Here is a 15,808-nt window from a genome sequence, read left to right as displayed (position 1 = left end):
CCAGAGGCAGAAGCAGATCTATAGTCTAGGACCTGGCAGAGCTCAGATCAAAGTACCACCCCCTACGTGATTCTTGAGTAACTACAGGTATGCTACTTCTCAATGAACCATTGTCTCTGTGTGATGGCTATCAGTATGATGAAGTATCAAAAGTAAGCTTTTTTGAGAAATTTGAATGTGTGAGACTTTTTGAACTTCACTATGCCTGGAGATACAGAACAGGAAAAAATACACACTTTGTGCTTTGATTTTATGAATGAATTCTCTGAGAGTAAAGTTATAATATCAAAAGTATCTGGAATCCCACAGGTATTTCTAAGGTAGTTAAAAATAAAAGAAATTATACTAAATGTTTCAAGCTTAACTTGCTTAACAAGCAACCAGCATAAAATTAATTTGGTGTAAGTATGCTATTCTTAAATGATGACAACTCTGCTTCTATACAGTCATAACTCATTTACTAAAATAAATGTCAGTCAAAATGATAAAGTGCGTACTACTTTGTTGAGTAATGGAAGATTAGAAGATCAGAATTTATGTTTTTAATCCAAGGAATACACTGCAGAAGAACCGTAAGTGTTGTAAGTCATCACTTTTATTGTGCAATGAAGGTAAAGATGGTGTATTTCATAAACTTATATCCTATTCTTTCTGACCCAAGCCTATCTTCCAGATAAAATCTTGATCTTCTGCTGATATAGTGTATTGCCATTTTTGCTTTTTGCCTATTTGTGAACACTGTTTCTGTTAAAAGTAGATATTTTCCAGTGAAACCTTAAAATCTAGTCCATTTCCTAGAATTGAGAGAGTCTTTCAGAAGATAAACAGAGTTATTTTTCTTTCTTAGTTTCTTCTACATTCTTTCTCATTCTTGATTGTATAACTTTTTTCATTGGTAACATTTGCCGACATTAAATACAAGAATTATTGCCCCCTTTTTTTTTTTCCAGGCTGCTCAGTAACAGTGTTGTGGCTGCCTCAGCTGGCACATTCTGTTCTTAATTAGGTTTACAGATATTTTGACTCATTCCACAGTCTCACTAATGTCTCTCTCGGGCCTGCAATAATCTTTTGTCACTAGTCTGATTGTTCTTTTTTTGTATTTTTTGAGTGGGCTGAAGACTCGGGAAATAGTTCTTTTTGTGTATGTTGCAGACAGTTCCATCCACTCCTCACTTTTCTCCTTATGAGCCTGCAGACATCTTAGATCCTTCTTTGCTTCATTCTTCCTCATTTTATCCATTCCTCTCCTTGGTGTGGACCTTCATGAAGACTTTAGTGTGGCTTCATTGGTCTTGCTTGCCAATTTTCACTGCATGTCAGGCCATTGACTCATTTTTCAGAAGAAAACTGAACACACACATGCACGTGATTGTCTAGGGTTCCTAAGTTGTCAAGTTTGAGAGTTACTATTGCTCTTTCACTATTTGCTACTGCTTCTTATTTGAGAACTTCAATATAATAGGCTTGGGTCGAGGCACTCTCACGCCCTAAGGCCTCTCCCGCTCATCATGTACTTTTTGCTCTTGTGCTTGTTAGTATTGCTTATAACCTTTTTTCCTACATTTAGGTGAGTAGTTACACCGACTGCCTGTTAGACATGGAAACAAATAATTAGGCAACGACCACAAGCAATGGAAATCAAGGAAATTTCATAAGCTGGCGTGTTCTTAGGGAAGTACAGCTCAATTTTACAGCTGTGAATGTTACAGCTATTTTACATTTGCTTGTCTATCCTAGCTGTTCCGTGTACAGCCCTATGTCATAACAGCCTCCAAGTACTGCCACAGTGTGAGTATGAGGAAGTAATTATAGCAATCTAAAATGTGACTAAGTAATAAAATCTACCCTCTGAACTTCCTGAGATGTTAAGCTCGAGTCTTCCCTTTGATAACTTATTGCAGCTCAGATGAAATCAAAGGACCTGCGGCAATTCAAAGGAGCAGAGAATTCTTCCCATTGTATTCAAACAATGGGGGAACAGTTTTTAACTGTTTATTAACATTAACAAATAAGCACTTCATTTTCGAAGGAGGAAAATTGGATTAAACGAATCATCCAACATCTAGTCCTGTAGAGATAAATGACGTATAAGTTTCTTGTACAATCATGTAAAGCAATACCTGTAGCTGCGTTGCAAGGAGCAGTTTTGGACAGGCTGGGTTTACATATGGTAATATAACTAGTGATGATACTTTATACTTACTTAACACCTTTCATCACAAAGCACATTATCAAACATTAGTGATTTGAGCCTTATAACATGTCTGTAGAAGGCTGGTATACCATTGTAGAGATTGCACAAAGAGATTAAATGGCTTGGGTTAGGCCACACAGCGAGTGAGCAGCAGAGCCAAAAGGAAAGCGTGAGTGTTGGCTTCCAGCCCCGTGCTCCAACTACTGGACTTCGCTTCCTTAATACTTAATTCCCATATTGCTTCTCTAACAGAGCTACTGAAACTTGTGGGTGTAGTATCAAACCGGTTGTGTTTCTCCCTCCTAGCTCCTTTATGATGTCACAAAATCCTGTAATTACATTTCTACGTGTCTCATTTTACGGGTTGCCCCAGGTCGCCGAGCCCTGGTGGGGGATCAGCCTGACATTGTGTTGCTCCTATCCCGTCTTCAGTACACAATTGCTGGCGGCGGCAGCGGCGGCTGCTGCTGCTGCTGCTGCTCTCTGCTCGCTTTCGTCATGGCCTCAGTGTTATGCCCTCAGCTCTGCTGTGTGAGTGGCTGGGCCATTCTGTGCTTAAATAATCCCAGCTATATGCTAGCTAATGTGAAACAGATGTCTCCCACGCACCGGCGAGAGCTTTCTGTCCTGCTGCTCCCGTAGTTTCTCACGGGCAGCCAGACGCCCAGGTAACCGACACCGGCTACCCACGGCCTGCCTCCGGCGCCGTTCGCCCGGTGCCTCCGCGGGTGCGCAGCCGAGGCGGGGTGTGTGTGGGGGGTGGGCCGCGGGCCGTCCCGGCGGAGCAGCTCCCCGCGCATCTCGGCGACGGGTGGCGCGGGGGCCCTCCCGCTGCCCGGCGTGGCCCAGGGGGAGCCCCCCACGCCGCAGCAGGGCAGGCTGCCCCGCGGGCCGGGCGAGCCGAGCCGGGCCGGGCCGGGCCGGGCCGGGCGCCGCGGGTTCCGTTTCCTGTGAGTGGGGCAACCGCGGCGTGCGAGCCCCGCGCCGCTCGGCGGGCGCTGGGGGAGCTGTGTGAGACAGCGTTCGCCAGGCCAGCACGCCGCTAGTGAAACGAGGGGCGAAAATCAAACGCGGGGAAGGGGAAAAGGTAGGAAGTGCCGAAGAAAGAAAGTCCTGCATGTTGCCCCTTTGTACTATAGAAACCGGGGGTGTGACTGACTCCCCAAACCACCTCCGCGGCGGGGATGCCACCCAATGGCCGCCCCCGCGCTGCGCAGAGCTCCTCCCTCTGCCGGTGGCTGAGCGAGACCTTCAGGGAAACTGCCCGGGCTGCTGCCGGCTGTGACATATAAAGGCTGCTAGCAGCTCCTGTGGCCAGAAGCTTCAAAACCAGCAGAGTTTTGTTCTTTGGGGGTTTATAATAAGAGACACTCCTTCAGAAAGGCTCATATCATCATATAGGAGAGTGCTATATGTACTGGGAGAACAATAGACTGTATTTTTTTTTTTTTCTTTGCTTTCCTTTTTTTCTTGGTATTGTCCAGAGGTAAGCCATTCAGCTCAGTAAGTTTGCTTTGCATGCAGTTTTATCAATGTTCATCACATTTTGCTGAAGTTAAGATTTGAATGCTATTTCTAAGATGTCCTGCTTTCATGCTTCATGTGTTGTCTTTTGCCTACTAGTTTATCTGTGCCACATTGTGTCAAAACAATCCATGCATATGGGATAGGCATAGCCTAGGGTGTCTTTTTAATTTTCAGTGGAAAACACGCTGTGAGGTTTTTTTGCAGTCTCATGGTTCAAGATTTAATAGTGTGGTTTATGGACTGATCTGGTGTGATAGCACTGTCACTATTTCAGGAATACTCCTAGCTCTAATCATGTAATTAATGGTATAACGATACTTCTTTTAGTGTATTTGTAGTAAGACCATAACATTTCATGTGGTTATTGAAAATTGCTTAGAAACATGTGTTCTGACTGTATTGGTTTTATGACTGAGCTGATAGAATAATTTTTCTGATCACAGCCTGCCAGTTCACTTTGTCTTCCTACCCAGATGTACAGAATCACATCTTTGACATCTTCTCTTCTACAGATCGGTTTCCTACTGCCCTAACTTAAAGCAGAGTACTTCTGTGGCCTGTCTTTCTCCTTTGGCCTCAAAATGACAGTAATCACTGCAATCAGTTGTGCTTTCTTATTTTCCATTCTCTGTGAAACAAGTGCATTAGTGTTACCCAACTCCAGTGACCTACTCCTGTCAGACAATAATTTTACTGACATTGAGACGGCTTTGGCAGCTCATCTGGACTCTGCAAAAATTCCCAAAGCTAGGCGGAAGCGCTACATTTCGCAGAATGACATGATTGCCATTCTTGATTATCATAATCAAGTCAGAGGCAAAGTCTTCCCACCTGCTTCAAACATGGAATACATGGTAAGTGAACTTTGTTTATCTCAGAATAAAACAAACTGTAAGTCAGTGATTTCATTTTCTTAAACAAATTGTGAGTGTTTAGTTAAGTAGATAAATGATTTTAAATTATTATTGATTACTAGGATGTTCTTTCCTGAATTTTTTAAAGTTGCATTAACTTAAGCAAGCAAAAGCTAAATACTGAACTCTCAACCTTTTACTTGCCCTGTTGAATTTTAATTTCCATGAGTAGTCCCAATGAAGCTTCTGGGACCCAAGAAACGAAGCTGTGAGTTAACGCTTGTGGGCCTGAGGAATAGTATGTGATCACCTGTGTTTAAAGTGCTAAGCATTAGTAGCCCTGTTGCTTTTATGGAGTACACTGAAAGTCATTGATGAAATGTATGCAAAAGGGTAGCCAATGACCATTTCTAGTTTTTTTCATATATACTGCTTTTGGAGACTGTATGGTAAAGTGGTGTTTGCAAAGTAATTCATCTGGTGCACTGTTTTTCTCATGCTCATGTGTTTTACTTGTGGCATATTGTTTGTGCGCACCTGATACGTTTATTTTTCCATCGAATACAATGCTGCTTTTAAATGTTTCTCTAGTGTGTAGGATTTTGTTGTGCTCAAAATGTTTTGTTTGTGGCAGGCACCTTTTCCCCTCATTGGCAAATACTCATTATGTGAATTATCTGTTCCTGCAGGTATGAGAGATGTTATTCATTCACTGTGATTTCATACTTGGCACTACTAGCTAAAGCAGTGTGGTTGCTATTTTGTGTTCCAACTTTGAATGCATGCATGCTGAGGACCTCTAATGTTAAACATAGGTTGGCCAAACAGATATTTTTTTTTTGCCTCCTAAGTAGGGTACTCACACTGTTTTGAAAGCACAGACAAGTTGTGTCAGCACCATAATATCTGCTTACAGTCACAGAGTTTCTTATATGACAAGAGATTTAAGAGGTTTGAGAAACAGGACACCATCAACTTGACATAAAAAGGGGGTAACAGTAATTAAAAACTCCTCTTTTTTTAGCAGCTAATGGCTAACAAGTCAGTCATCTTTCTGTCACAGATGTTACCTAAATCTGGATTTGATCATATAATCTGTTTAGCACATCCCAGCAGCACCTCAAAATGCTGAGTGCTCTCAAAACACTGCAGGATGAAGGCCTGTTGCCATACCATAGGCTGAGTTTGAAGTTTGGTTAAGTGGAAAGGTCAGAGACAGAAAAAACAGAGAGGTCAGAAGTCAAGCTCACTCATCGTTTTCATTGCTGGGCTCTCCACTGAAGTTTCCTTTGATTCTGCATAAATAAACTTTATTTTAATGTCTGAGGGAATGGCAGCCTACCATGCCCATCCTTGACTTGTGTGTTTTAGAAATGTGCTCCTGCAGTTTGCTTAAGTGAAGCCAGCACCCTGTCATATTCTCAAGAGTGTTGTAAGTGCAATGTTCTTAGCCTGTTCAATAAAAAACAACTTCAATAGAGAAAGCAAGCTTCCTTGATTAAATCTAATTTAATGCACTCGTATGCATAAACTGCCAAGATTTTACCTATATTGGTCAGGTATTCAGTGTTACTCTGCAACAGCACTATGCAAGAGTTGGTACAAAATCAAGACTGAAGCCATGCTTTTTACAGCTTAGATGCTATTCTTTTCCTTGCCCTTCTTACTATTGCTTTTACCAGTACCAACCAGCCATAGGATGTAGCTGTGTTCCTGTCAGCATCTGTCCCATCAGTAATCTCAAGGGCAAGGTCTAAGGCTTTCTTTCATGTTTTGTTTCCCAGTCTGAAAGTACTTTGGGACTTCATACTGCAGAATTCAGAGCAGCACCTGAAGCTACATAGGTAATGATCCAAAGCACCACTTGAACTTGGATGCCCAAGTGGCAGGCAACCCCTTTGCCACCTTTGCAACTCTTTCAGAGTTTAGTCAGTCTGTGCGCGTCCCATGTAACTTTACAGAGCAAAAAAACCAACAACCAGTAAGCAACATCGTACATAGCTTGCTCTGACATCTGCTTTGTAACCATGGCAGCATCTATTTAAAGTTTTACCTGTGTGGCTACAGAAAGGTTTTGGTAGGAAGGTCTTGAAGTTAACATGGTGCTGTAAGCCATACCAGAACTGGGGACCCCTGTATCAGTAATGCCCACTTGAATTTACTTAGTCCGCTCTTCAGTCTCTGTGTAGCTTCAGTGTATGGCACCGTATCCGTTGTGTCTTACGGGGACATAAGGTTGCTGCTGTTATATATAAAAGATGTGTCACTCTACTCATTTTCATAAATAAGACAATCGCATTGTTACCAGCAGACAACCTGCACTGTGCCTGAAAAAAAACTTACAGAGTGTGTGTGTCTGTCTTGAATACTATGGAAAGCTGCAGTGGTAGTGGTGAAAGTGGCCTTTCCCATTTCTCCTAATGATGACTAAAAAGGATGTCACATGTAGAGAGCTGGAATTACTTACAGATGCAGTAGATTGTGGAAATCTCTTGTAAGTGTGTTGAAGCAGAGAAGGACTAAGCAGTTTGGAAGTAGAAGAAAAAGATGTTTTCTCATCTTTGTCCACAGTCCTATTAAATTGTGTTTTATTCTTTTTTCGTAATTCTGTTGGGAACTCTGTTCTTCTCATGAATTGCTGTATCACATTCTCACTTCTATACAGTTCCATTTGCTTTTTCTTCTCTACTGGTAAGAACTCAGGTTCCTGTGATTCCAGTTTCCCACACCTAACCTTTTGGGGGGCTTTTCTCCTGGACATACTCTGTTACTTCCCCTGATGCAGTCTGCTTCTCACGCATTTAGTGCTTTGAACTCCTTGGACTATTCTGTCTGCTCTTACTGTCTGGAGTTTGGGTGGTATAGAACTTTGGATGAGGGGTCTCAAAGAATGGCTTTGAATGCACATGTGTTAGGCAGGGGAGGTTCAGATCAACACTGCAGTAACAGAGCCCGGGGAGTGTTTTAATTCTCTTTGAGAGAGGTGGGTCGAAGTGCTGCTCCAGCCTGTTGTATGCAGTCCCCAGTGAGTGTGGATAGCTGGGGAGCCAAAAGCACTGCCGAGAGGCATTGTTTTGCTGTCAGTCCCTAGTGAAAGAACTGGTGTGTCTTACGTCAGACTTTGGGAAATTTTTCTCTTGGCACATTAGCACCCTATGTGTCAGACTTTAAAGCAGTCCTCCTTTTGGTTCTGGTTCTGGTACTGATGATGGCTTCAGTTGGAAGTTTTTCTGCAGGTACAAAACTACAGTCAGTGTGTGTGTGAAGGACAGTGAAAGAGAAACAAGAACTTTCAGGCCTATAATGCAGAGGTAATGACATCTTTAAATTTGAGTCTTAGGACATCCTTCATTCTTTCTCATTCTAAGACTGTCATTCTCCTGTCTTTACTTGTGCTCTAAAACCTGATACCTTACCTGCAGAAAGAAAGATGACACCATACTTTTGACCTGGCAGAGGGTGAAAATCATCCATTTGGCTTTGTATATTTTTTTTCTGGAGAACACAGAAAGATTCCATAAAATGAATGATTTAGAAAAAGTGAGGTGTAGAATTGCCTGCAGCTCTCTAGTTTGAAAGGTATGAAATCTGCAAATGCAGTTGAAGTCTGTGAACAAACAAATCCCTTTCTCTGAATACTAATTCTGTACTACAGAGGCCTGTGGTGCCTTTCTGGAACATCTCATCTACTTGGTAGGCCAGTAAAGATTTGCAGTATGTTGTCAATTGAAATTTGAGTCTCATAAAACATGCCATTTAGTATGCATTGGTACTATCTTTAGGCTCCCAAAAACATTCATTAATGAAATATCTTTTTGTATGAGAATCAAATGTTATTTTTACCTTCCCTACAATCATTCCTATTTGAGGCCAGTTCCTTAAAAGTTTGTGTTGTAGCCTTTGTTGTAACCCACATCACTGTGTGCGTGCAAAACCTGGTGGAGTAGGTACTTACGTACAGGCATGCTTTTTGCAGTTTGCACGTACCAAAAAGGAGTAACTCTGATATAGCTGGGCCTTAATGAGCATTTAACATTGTCTCCATGGCATTCCTCTAGGCAAAGAGGGAAAATCCATTCCAGTTAAGAGCACTCTAAGGTGATCTGAAAACTTGTTAAAGAGCTAGACTGAAAGAGGAGCTGTGAGCAGTTCACAGCTGGCTCTGCAAGGATGCACCTGAGCCCAGTGCTGATCAACGTAGTCATGAGCAGACTGGCATGTCTGAAGTATAATAGATGGGGCAGGACTGCACACTCAAAAACATGAAGCTGAATGTTTGTGGAATGCTGCCTGAAGATTTTAAGAGCAGAAAAACGCTCTAGATAAACTTGACCCTGCTTATGTATAGAAAATGTTCTGATACAGTTTCAGGTCTTTTTTGTTCAGATTGCATAAATGCGCTTTTATATTTGGGAAAATCTGCCCCTTGTTGAACATGTCACTTTGTAGGACTCAGAATAAAAGATTGCCAGACTAGCCTGAAATGGGTTAGTTTGGATACCCAGTTATTTCATGGCAACGTAAAGGTAGTTTCTCATGAGCCGCTAGCAGAGGAACTGGGAGGGAATGGAGAAACAGAGCCTATTAATTTGTAGTAAATCCTCATGAAAGACTGTGATAAAATGGACAAAGGAAATGAACTATTGTTCTAAAAGAAAAGTAATTGTGTTGCAAAAGAAGCTCTTGGTAGTTGTATGAGGGAGTCCATGTGAGTCATGGGGGAGATCTGCGCACTCCGTATGGCCCAGGAGTGACCCTCTGCTGAGGTGATGACTTTGGAGACTTTGCTTCCTGTGCATGAACATCTGCAGACAACTTACAAAGTCAGGTCAGAGAAGCAAGAAAATAGCCCACTTGGTTGTCACAAATGTAAACAACGGCATTATTATTTCACTCCTAAATTTGAAAATCTTGATAAAACTTACTTGCTGTCAAGGTGATCTTAAAAACACTGTGCAATGTGTGACGTGTAAGACAAAATGAAAAAAAAAAAAACCAACCTACTTCAAGTTATCCAAAGTCCTATTTAATACCTAAAGCCTTTTATATGGACATGGAAAAAGTGAGTTAGTTTGGTTTCCTCTTAAATGCAAAAGCATTTCTGATAAATAAGCTTCTCAACTTGTTTACCTATTTTTTGCTGTTGTCAGTGTGGTTTCTTACAGACCGTTCTAAATCTTAGAGAATATTTTGTTCTTGCGTTGTTTGCCCTGGCTCATCTACATGGTCCCACTGAAATCATCCATGTCTGTGAGTAAGGATTGCAGGGCTAGTTCCTTCAAGATTTATGTCTAATGAGTTGGATAGGATCTCTTAATTCATGTAATTTATCCCTGTCTTGTTGCAGGACTTCCTTCTGCTTTAAATACATATGGTTTTCATCTTGTCTACTCCTGAACACATATAGTGATGCTGTCTCAGTCACATCTCTTGGCAAATATTTTACCTTAGGAATAGAAATTATTTCCAAATGTCTAACCTAAATATTTCCCTCTAAAACTCAGATAATTAATCTTTTTATACACTTTTTCACTGCCCAATAGAATTTATCTCCTTTTTCATTTCAAACATTACCCTTTGCATATTTACTGACAGTTTTTTTGGCATTAATTGAGATGCATGCTTGCATATAATCTTTCCGTAATTTCCATGTGCACGTCTTACAATACTTCTGCAGATTGGAGCAGATTACAGTTGCACTCAATTTACAGCTCCTTTGTTAAATCAGTGAACAGCACCCTTAAATGTCAAAGCAGATTAGGCCCATCATTTTAACTGTGCATGTTTAAAGACACAAGTGCCATAATGCAATGGAGAATTTACTCTAGAAGTTACTGGCAGCCTTCTTTTTCCATTGAATAGCCCTGTTATCTTAAATCCTGCATACACAGAGAAGGTTGCAGTAAAGTAATCAGATGATGAGTCAGGGTACAGAGATCTTAATCTGCTTTTCATAACGCCAGAGCACAAAGTAAATCTAAGTACAGTCCACGCCAGACTTCTGAGGGGAGAGAGATGGAGGAGTCTGGAGCTTTCTCAGTGTCGTCCACTTATCGCATTCTGCCATAGCTTCCAGATTGCTCTGTGCTGGGAATTCAGAAGGGAGGTGACAACAAATGAGAAGCGTTGCAATGGTGAAAGGTGTCCAGTGGTTCCAGTTTCTCCCTGCTACCACTTGTGTTTCTGTTCAGCCAACTGAGTATGTCCCTTCTGCCTGGTGCGCCTGCCAGCACCAGGAGTGTCTGAATATCACGGGCTAATGAATTCTGGACTATCAATCCTTTCAGAAAACGAGAAGGGTACAGAAACAACGGATATGGTTTATATGGTTACAGTTAGGGGTGTCTGCAGGACAGCTTTGAAAGGCAGCAGTCGTTTCACAGCATAGTCGGCCTTTTTCTGCAGTGGGAGCAAAACATGGCAACCAGCAGTAGGCTGAGAGAAAGCAAAAGCAGATGGAGCTTACATTCTCTTAATTTTTGGCACAATAGTTACCTAGCTCTCTTGCCTCACAGGTGAGATTATCCACTTATCTATTTCATATTGTCAGTAATGCAGCACTGTACTAATCATTGGCTATCGGTGAGATGCAGGATGCTGCCCGCTGTTCTAGCAGTTTCATCTACAAAAGGCCAGGAAACTCCATTCTGTCTCGGTAACTAAACTGGTGTTCATCTACGGTCAAATCAAAGTGGATGCTAGCTATAAGAAGTATATCTCTTAAAAAGCCATCAGTTGTGTTCAGAGTGAACGACAGAAGACCTGTTCAAAAGTTGAACAGAAAGGACCTTTGCTGGAAAGCACTCCTTGAAAAATATGGAGAACTTCCCCCAAAAAGCTATTGTTGATAAATATATGTTGATAAAGCATGACTGTGTTAAACTTGCTTTGGTATTAGAGCTCCTTTCCAAAGTTTTATGCATAAGAATTTTAAAACTTCCATCTTGATAGTGTTTTAGAAGAGAATATTTACATTATTTAAATTTAGTATTAGCAGAAAGCCTTCTAGGAGTTTAAGCAAACAAAAAACAACCTAGTAAAGTCTCAGATAGAAAAGCAACTTGCCCAGAGCCCTCAGAATTAGACATTCCTTTATTATTAAATGTAGCACCTCTTGAACTTCTTGGCTAAAAACAGAGACAGGGCATTTTTCACAAGAATCTTGATCCAAAGTACACAGTACTTCATTTCATACATGAATGGAGATGATAGTAATCTTAAGCCTCTAATCATTTTTATCCTCTTTCCATACCTGAAAAGAAAATCTGAAAAGAAGAATAGTCTGTCCAGGTCTGTGGAAATGTGTGACCTAAAGGCAGCAAAAGATGGAAACCCCAGGATAACCACTTCATAGGGTTTAGTACACAGAATGCTGTCTTCAGCACAGGCACCTCCACCTATGAACGTGTCTGCAGGTGCCCTGGGATGCGGTTTGAAGTCTATTTTAACTCAGCCAAGAATGAACTGGGTTTGCACCTCTATCTGTGCAGTGATATATGCTAATCTGCATCAAGAGAAAGAATCTTAAACTGAGCTTTCTTCTTCTGAGAATAAAGAACTATTGTTCTTATTCTTTATCCTGCAGAAAGAAGAAGCTATGTGTTTTCTTTTGTGTCATGCTGCCATGTCTTTCAGTTAGAGCTACTTGGAAAATAATAAGTATTTTCTTTGAAAACTTTTAAAGAAATTAAGAACATTTTTTGTTTTAAGGAAAAACTTCAGTGGTTAGTAACAAAAAAAAAGTTAAAAGTGTAGATTTTTTTTCATATAGAAGAGAAACAAAACACCACAAAAGAAATACATTTTTCATTCACATTTTGTGGTTGTGAGAAAAAGCACTTTGTTCTGATCACATTTAAAATGATAGAGGTCAGACACCTTCCTCTTTAGACTCATGACGAATTGTCAGGGTAACGTGGAGCTAGACAAAGTTTGGTCCTTTTTGTTACCACTTCTGAGATAAGCTCTTGCCAACTAAAATATGTCTTGCAGTAGGTTAGGAAAGCACTGAATATTTTAAGATACGTAGTTCTGATATTTAACTTTTCAAAAAGCTAAACAAATAATAGCATATCAGGGAAGCTTATTGTTATTAAATCTGACAGCTTACCAATTTTCTTTTTTTCTTATTGTTTAAAAGCCTGGTGCCAAACATGAAAAGAAGCGCGGACAACATTTAGAAGAAACAAATTGACTATTAGCAGCAGTCAAGCTTCAAATGTTAGCACTTTGAATTTGGACCAAATAGGCACCTAGGAATATAAATTTCTGTATAAAATATAGACTTGAATTTTCATAGGAATTTCTGGCAATGAGGTTTCTTGGACATCTGTCTGGTGATGCCCTGATTACTACAAGACAGACTTTCTAATACTGAGCCCTTCAGAAGTGTGAATCAGATGTTTGGAGGTTTGGTTTTATGAGAGTAAATTGACTATGAAACATTGCACAGTTTTACTTTGAGTTGCAGTGGAGTATTGGACAAGCAGCTTGATGTATTAACCCTGTATTTATTTGCAAAAGAATGAGGTACAGAACTGCGATGCCCATCAAGATTTTTTTTCTCTGCAGGGCAGACTTCAGCAATTGTATGTGTAAACTTTCTAATTATTACCTAATGCATTTAAGAAAGGTCTTGCGCATGTGGTAGGCATGAATTACAGTGTGCACAGTAAAATTTCTAACAGGTGGCAGCTGAGAGCAAAAAGTATTCATATTCAGAGAGAGAGAGAGACAGCCTAGAGTCCAAATGATCTCAGAGCCCAAATAAATACATGATGTTTGCCAAATCTGTCTATAAATTCCAATGAGCTCATATGTTTTCATCACACAGTATGTATTGAAAAAAGTGAAGGCAAAGAGACGAGGCTCTTTCAGTCACTCTGCTGAAAAAGCATGCAGGTGAAAGGGCTGGTGGGTTGTTTTATTAAGCTTTGTGCCAGGTTTGGGATAGTGGACGTGGTGGGGGGTCCTACAGAAAGTATCTGAACCTGAAAATGCTACAGGTTTGGCTATACAGAAAAGAAGGGGAGAAGTTGCACAAGGGACTCCTGCATGGGATTTCTGAGAAACGGCCACCACATGTGCAAGTGACACGGCCGGTGCAAGGCTGCATGGCTGAATGACCCGTGAGGACAAGACCTGCATGTTGGAGGGCAGCAGCCTACATCTGCTAATCCACTCTGGGGCTTGCACGAGCAGCTGTGGAGTGCAGCTGTGCAGATGGGCTGGACAAGTCAAATTTCATCCCTCAGCTTCCCAACGTTTTTTTCACAGGAAGAAACTGCTTGAATCAAAGTTTTCTTCTTTCCCGCTTGCTTCCATTCTGGAAGTAAGAGCTTCTGATCTTCAGCTGGGCAAACATGCGGAATTACAGGGCTAATGGAGAACAAAATCAGAAGTCTGAGGTAGAAAGGTGAATTTTTTGATTGGTCACTGCTAAAAGAAGGTCCTACTGGCCACCTTTCTGAGGTGTGCAGGAACGCACCATGGATTTGTTCTGAAGACACTAGTGTGAGTCCACAGTAAGCATATATGAATAACAAATAAGATGCCAAAACTGGAATACAGATTGCCACTTTCTATTACTGCAAAATGTAACTGTGTTGCCATGGAACTATATTCTTATTACGTATCCCCACATTTCATTTGCAATCTCATCACATAACTGCAGTTGTGTAAAGAAGGTGTGGAAAAGGAGAGTGCTTAAACCAGCATACTTCACTTGTTAGCTCTGGATTTGTGCTCAGACCTGTACCCGGTGCTTGTCACTCCAGCTGTATAGCTGCTGGCAGCCAGCTGAGGGGCTGGTCACACCATGGCTGTTGTGGCATTACTGGCAGCAGCCCTCACCTGATGGGCACTCAGGGAATTCTTAGGAGGGTACTGAGTGACCAGGATGTGTATGCTTTGCTTAAAGTACTTGTTTTACCACTAAGAAATATGCAGAATATTATCCTAGCTGATACATCATAGTAAAACCAAACCAGTAAAATACTGAGGGCTGCTGCTGGTGTTTAATATTTAGAGCAATGCTCTGCTGAAGTTCTCTTGTACTCATGCAAGTGAGGGGAGCTTTCTTGCTACTGGCAATAAGACTAAGCCAGTAAAGATCAGGGATTACGATGGCGAAAGAAGAATTGAAGCATGGTTGTGTGTTGCTTGAATGCTTTAAAATGATCATTAGCAGACCCCCTAGGCTACCGGGTTAAAAACATGTTCGATTCCCCAGTTAGCCCCTATCTTCTATCTAGCAATCTGTCTGCTGGCAATCTCAGAGAAGGAGCGCTCCTACTGCTCACATTTTTTTCATATTCTCTTTGTGACAATGAGGGCTGTAAAATTAAGTGCTTCTAAAAAACCTCCAGTTCACACACAGATATCCACATGGAATGAGAAAAGCATTTATATGGTGCATCACTGTGTATTCTTCTCCCTTTGTATTTAGATCACAAGTTCTTGCTATGTGTTGCTACTAACAACCATTTCGGAGTACTTGCAGAGAAGAGGAGAGTTCATTGCCGTTTGCTTTGGTAATGATGTCTCAGAGCTCATGCAACAAGGCACAATACAGATATAACAATACTAAGTCACATATTTTATTTTGTCACTGGAAATACGCATTCTGAAATTCAGGGAAGGTATCTGATTCATCTGAAAACAGATTAATTTTTGTCTCTGAAAATCAGGAAATCAGGAAAATTAAATTAAAAATGTTTCAGCTTTCTCATGGAAAGTCATCATCCTTGCATAATGAAGAACTAGACTAGCAAAGCATAGATTGATGTTTGGTTTTTTTCTCACTTCCCATATTTGCCAGGAATAATGGATCTTAACTTCCACTTCTTCCAAGTTCTGAACTTTAATAACAACTTATAAAGGGGTGCAATTCCAGGTCAGTCATTCTTTCTCTGGTGTAGCATCTCTAGTTGGGGCAACTAAAACGTTAGTTATCAAACTACCTTTCAGGTCTAAAGATATTACTGATTTAAGTATCTGTTTTACTTGGGAGGTATTTGACTTGCTTGAATCAGCCCTTTTTGTCTACCTGTAAGAAAGCTGAAATAAACATTTTATCTGCATGTACTTTATTTTTACTTTTGAAGCAGTGACTCAACAGAAAAAGACAATGCAACATCACTTTTAAGGAAAGTAAATGCAGTGAAGTGTTGACAGTTTTTACTGATGACTTTGGAAGAAGACAGAAATTGAGTGCTGTGGGAAAAAAATA

At 40.8% G+C, this 15,808-nt stretch overlaps 1 protein-coding gene across 2 annotated transcripts in view; it reads left to right on the top strand.

Annotated features, from left to right (window-relative positions):
- Nucleotides 1-2,799: 2,799 nt before the first annotated feature.
- Nucleotides 2,800-15,808, top strand: part of PI15 (peptidase inhibitor 15) — a 29,294-nt gene continuing 16,285 nt past the window's right edge. Inside the window, exons 1-2 of one of the 2 annotated variants that reach the window (XM_027792060.2) lie at nt 2,800-2,865; nt 4,237-4,578. In XM_027792060.2, coding sequence (XP_027647861.1) covers nt 4,306-4,578 — 273 coding nt within the window. In that variant the 5' untranslated portion in view covers nt 2,800-2,865; nt 4,237-4,305. Of the gene's footprint in view, nt 2,866-3,484; nt 3,684-4,236; nt 4,579-15,808 lie in introns of those variants that run through there. The other variant, XM_005229890.3, reaches the window with a different exon arrangement.

The sequence above is a fragment of the Falco peregrinus genome, chromosome 3 (assembly GCF_023634155.1).
Source record: "Falco peregrinus isolate bFalPer1 chromosome 3, bFalPer1.pri, whole genome shotgun sequence".
In the NCBI taxonomy this organism is placed as follows: domain Eukaryota; kingdom Metazoa; phylum Chordata; class Aves; order Falconiformes; family Falconidae; genus Falco; species Falco peregrinus.
The sequence above is the reverse complement of the archived record's forward strand: the minus strand, read 5'-3'. Positions and strand labels throughout refer to the sequence as shown.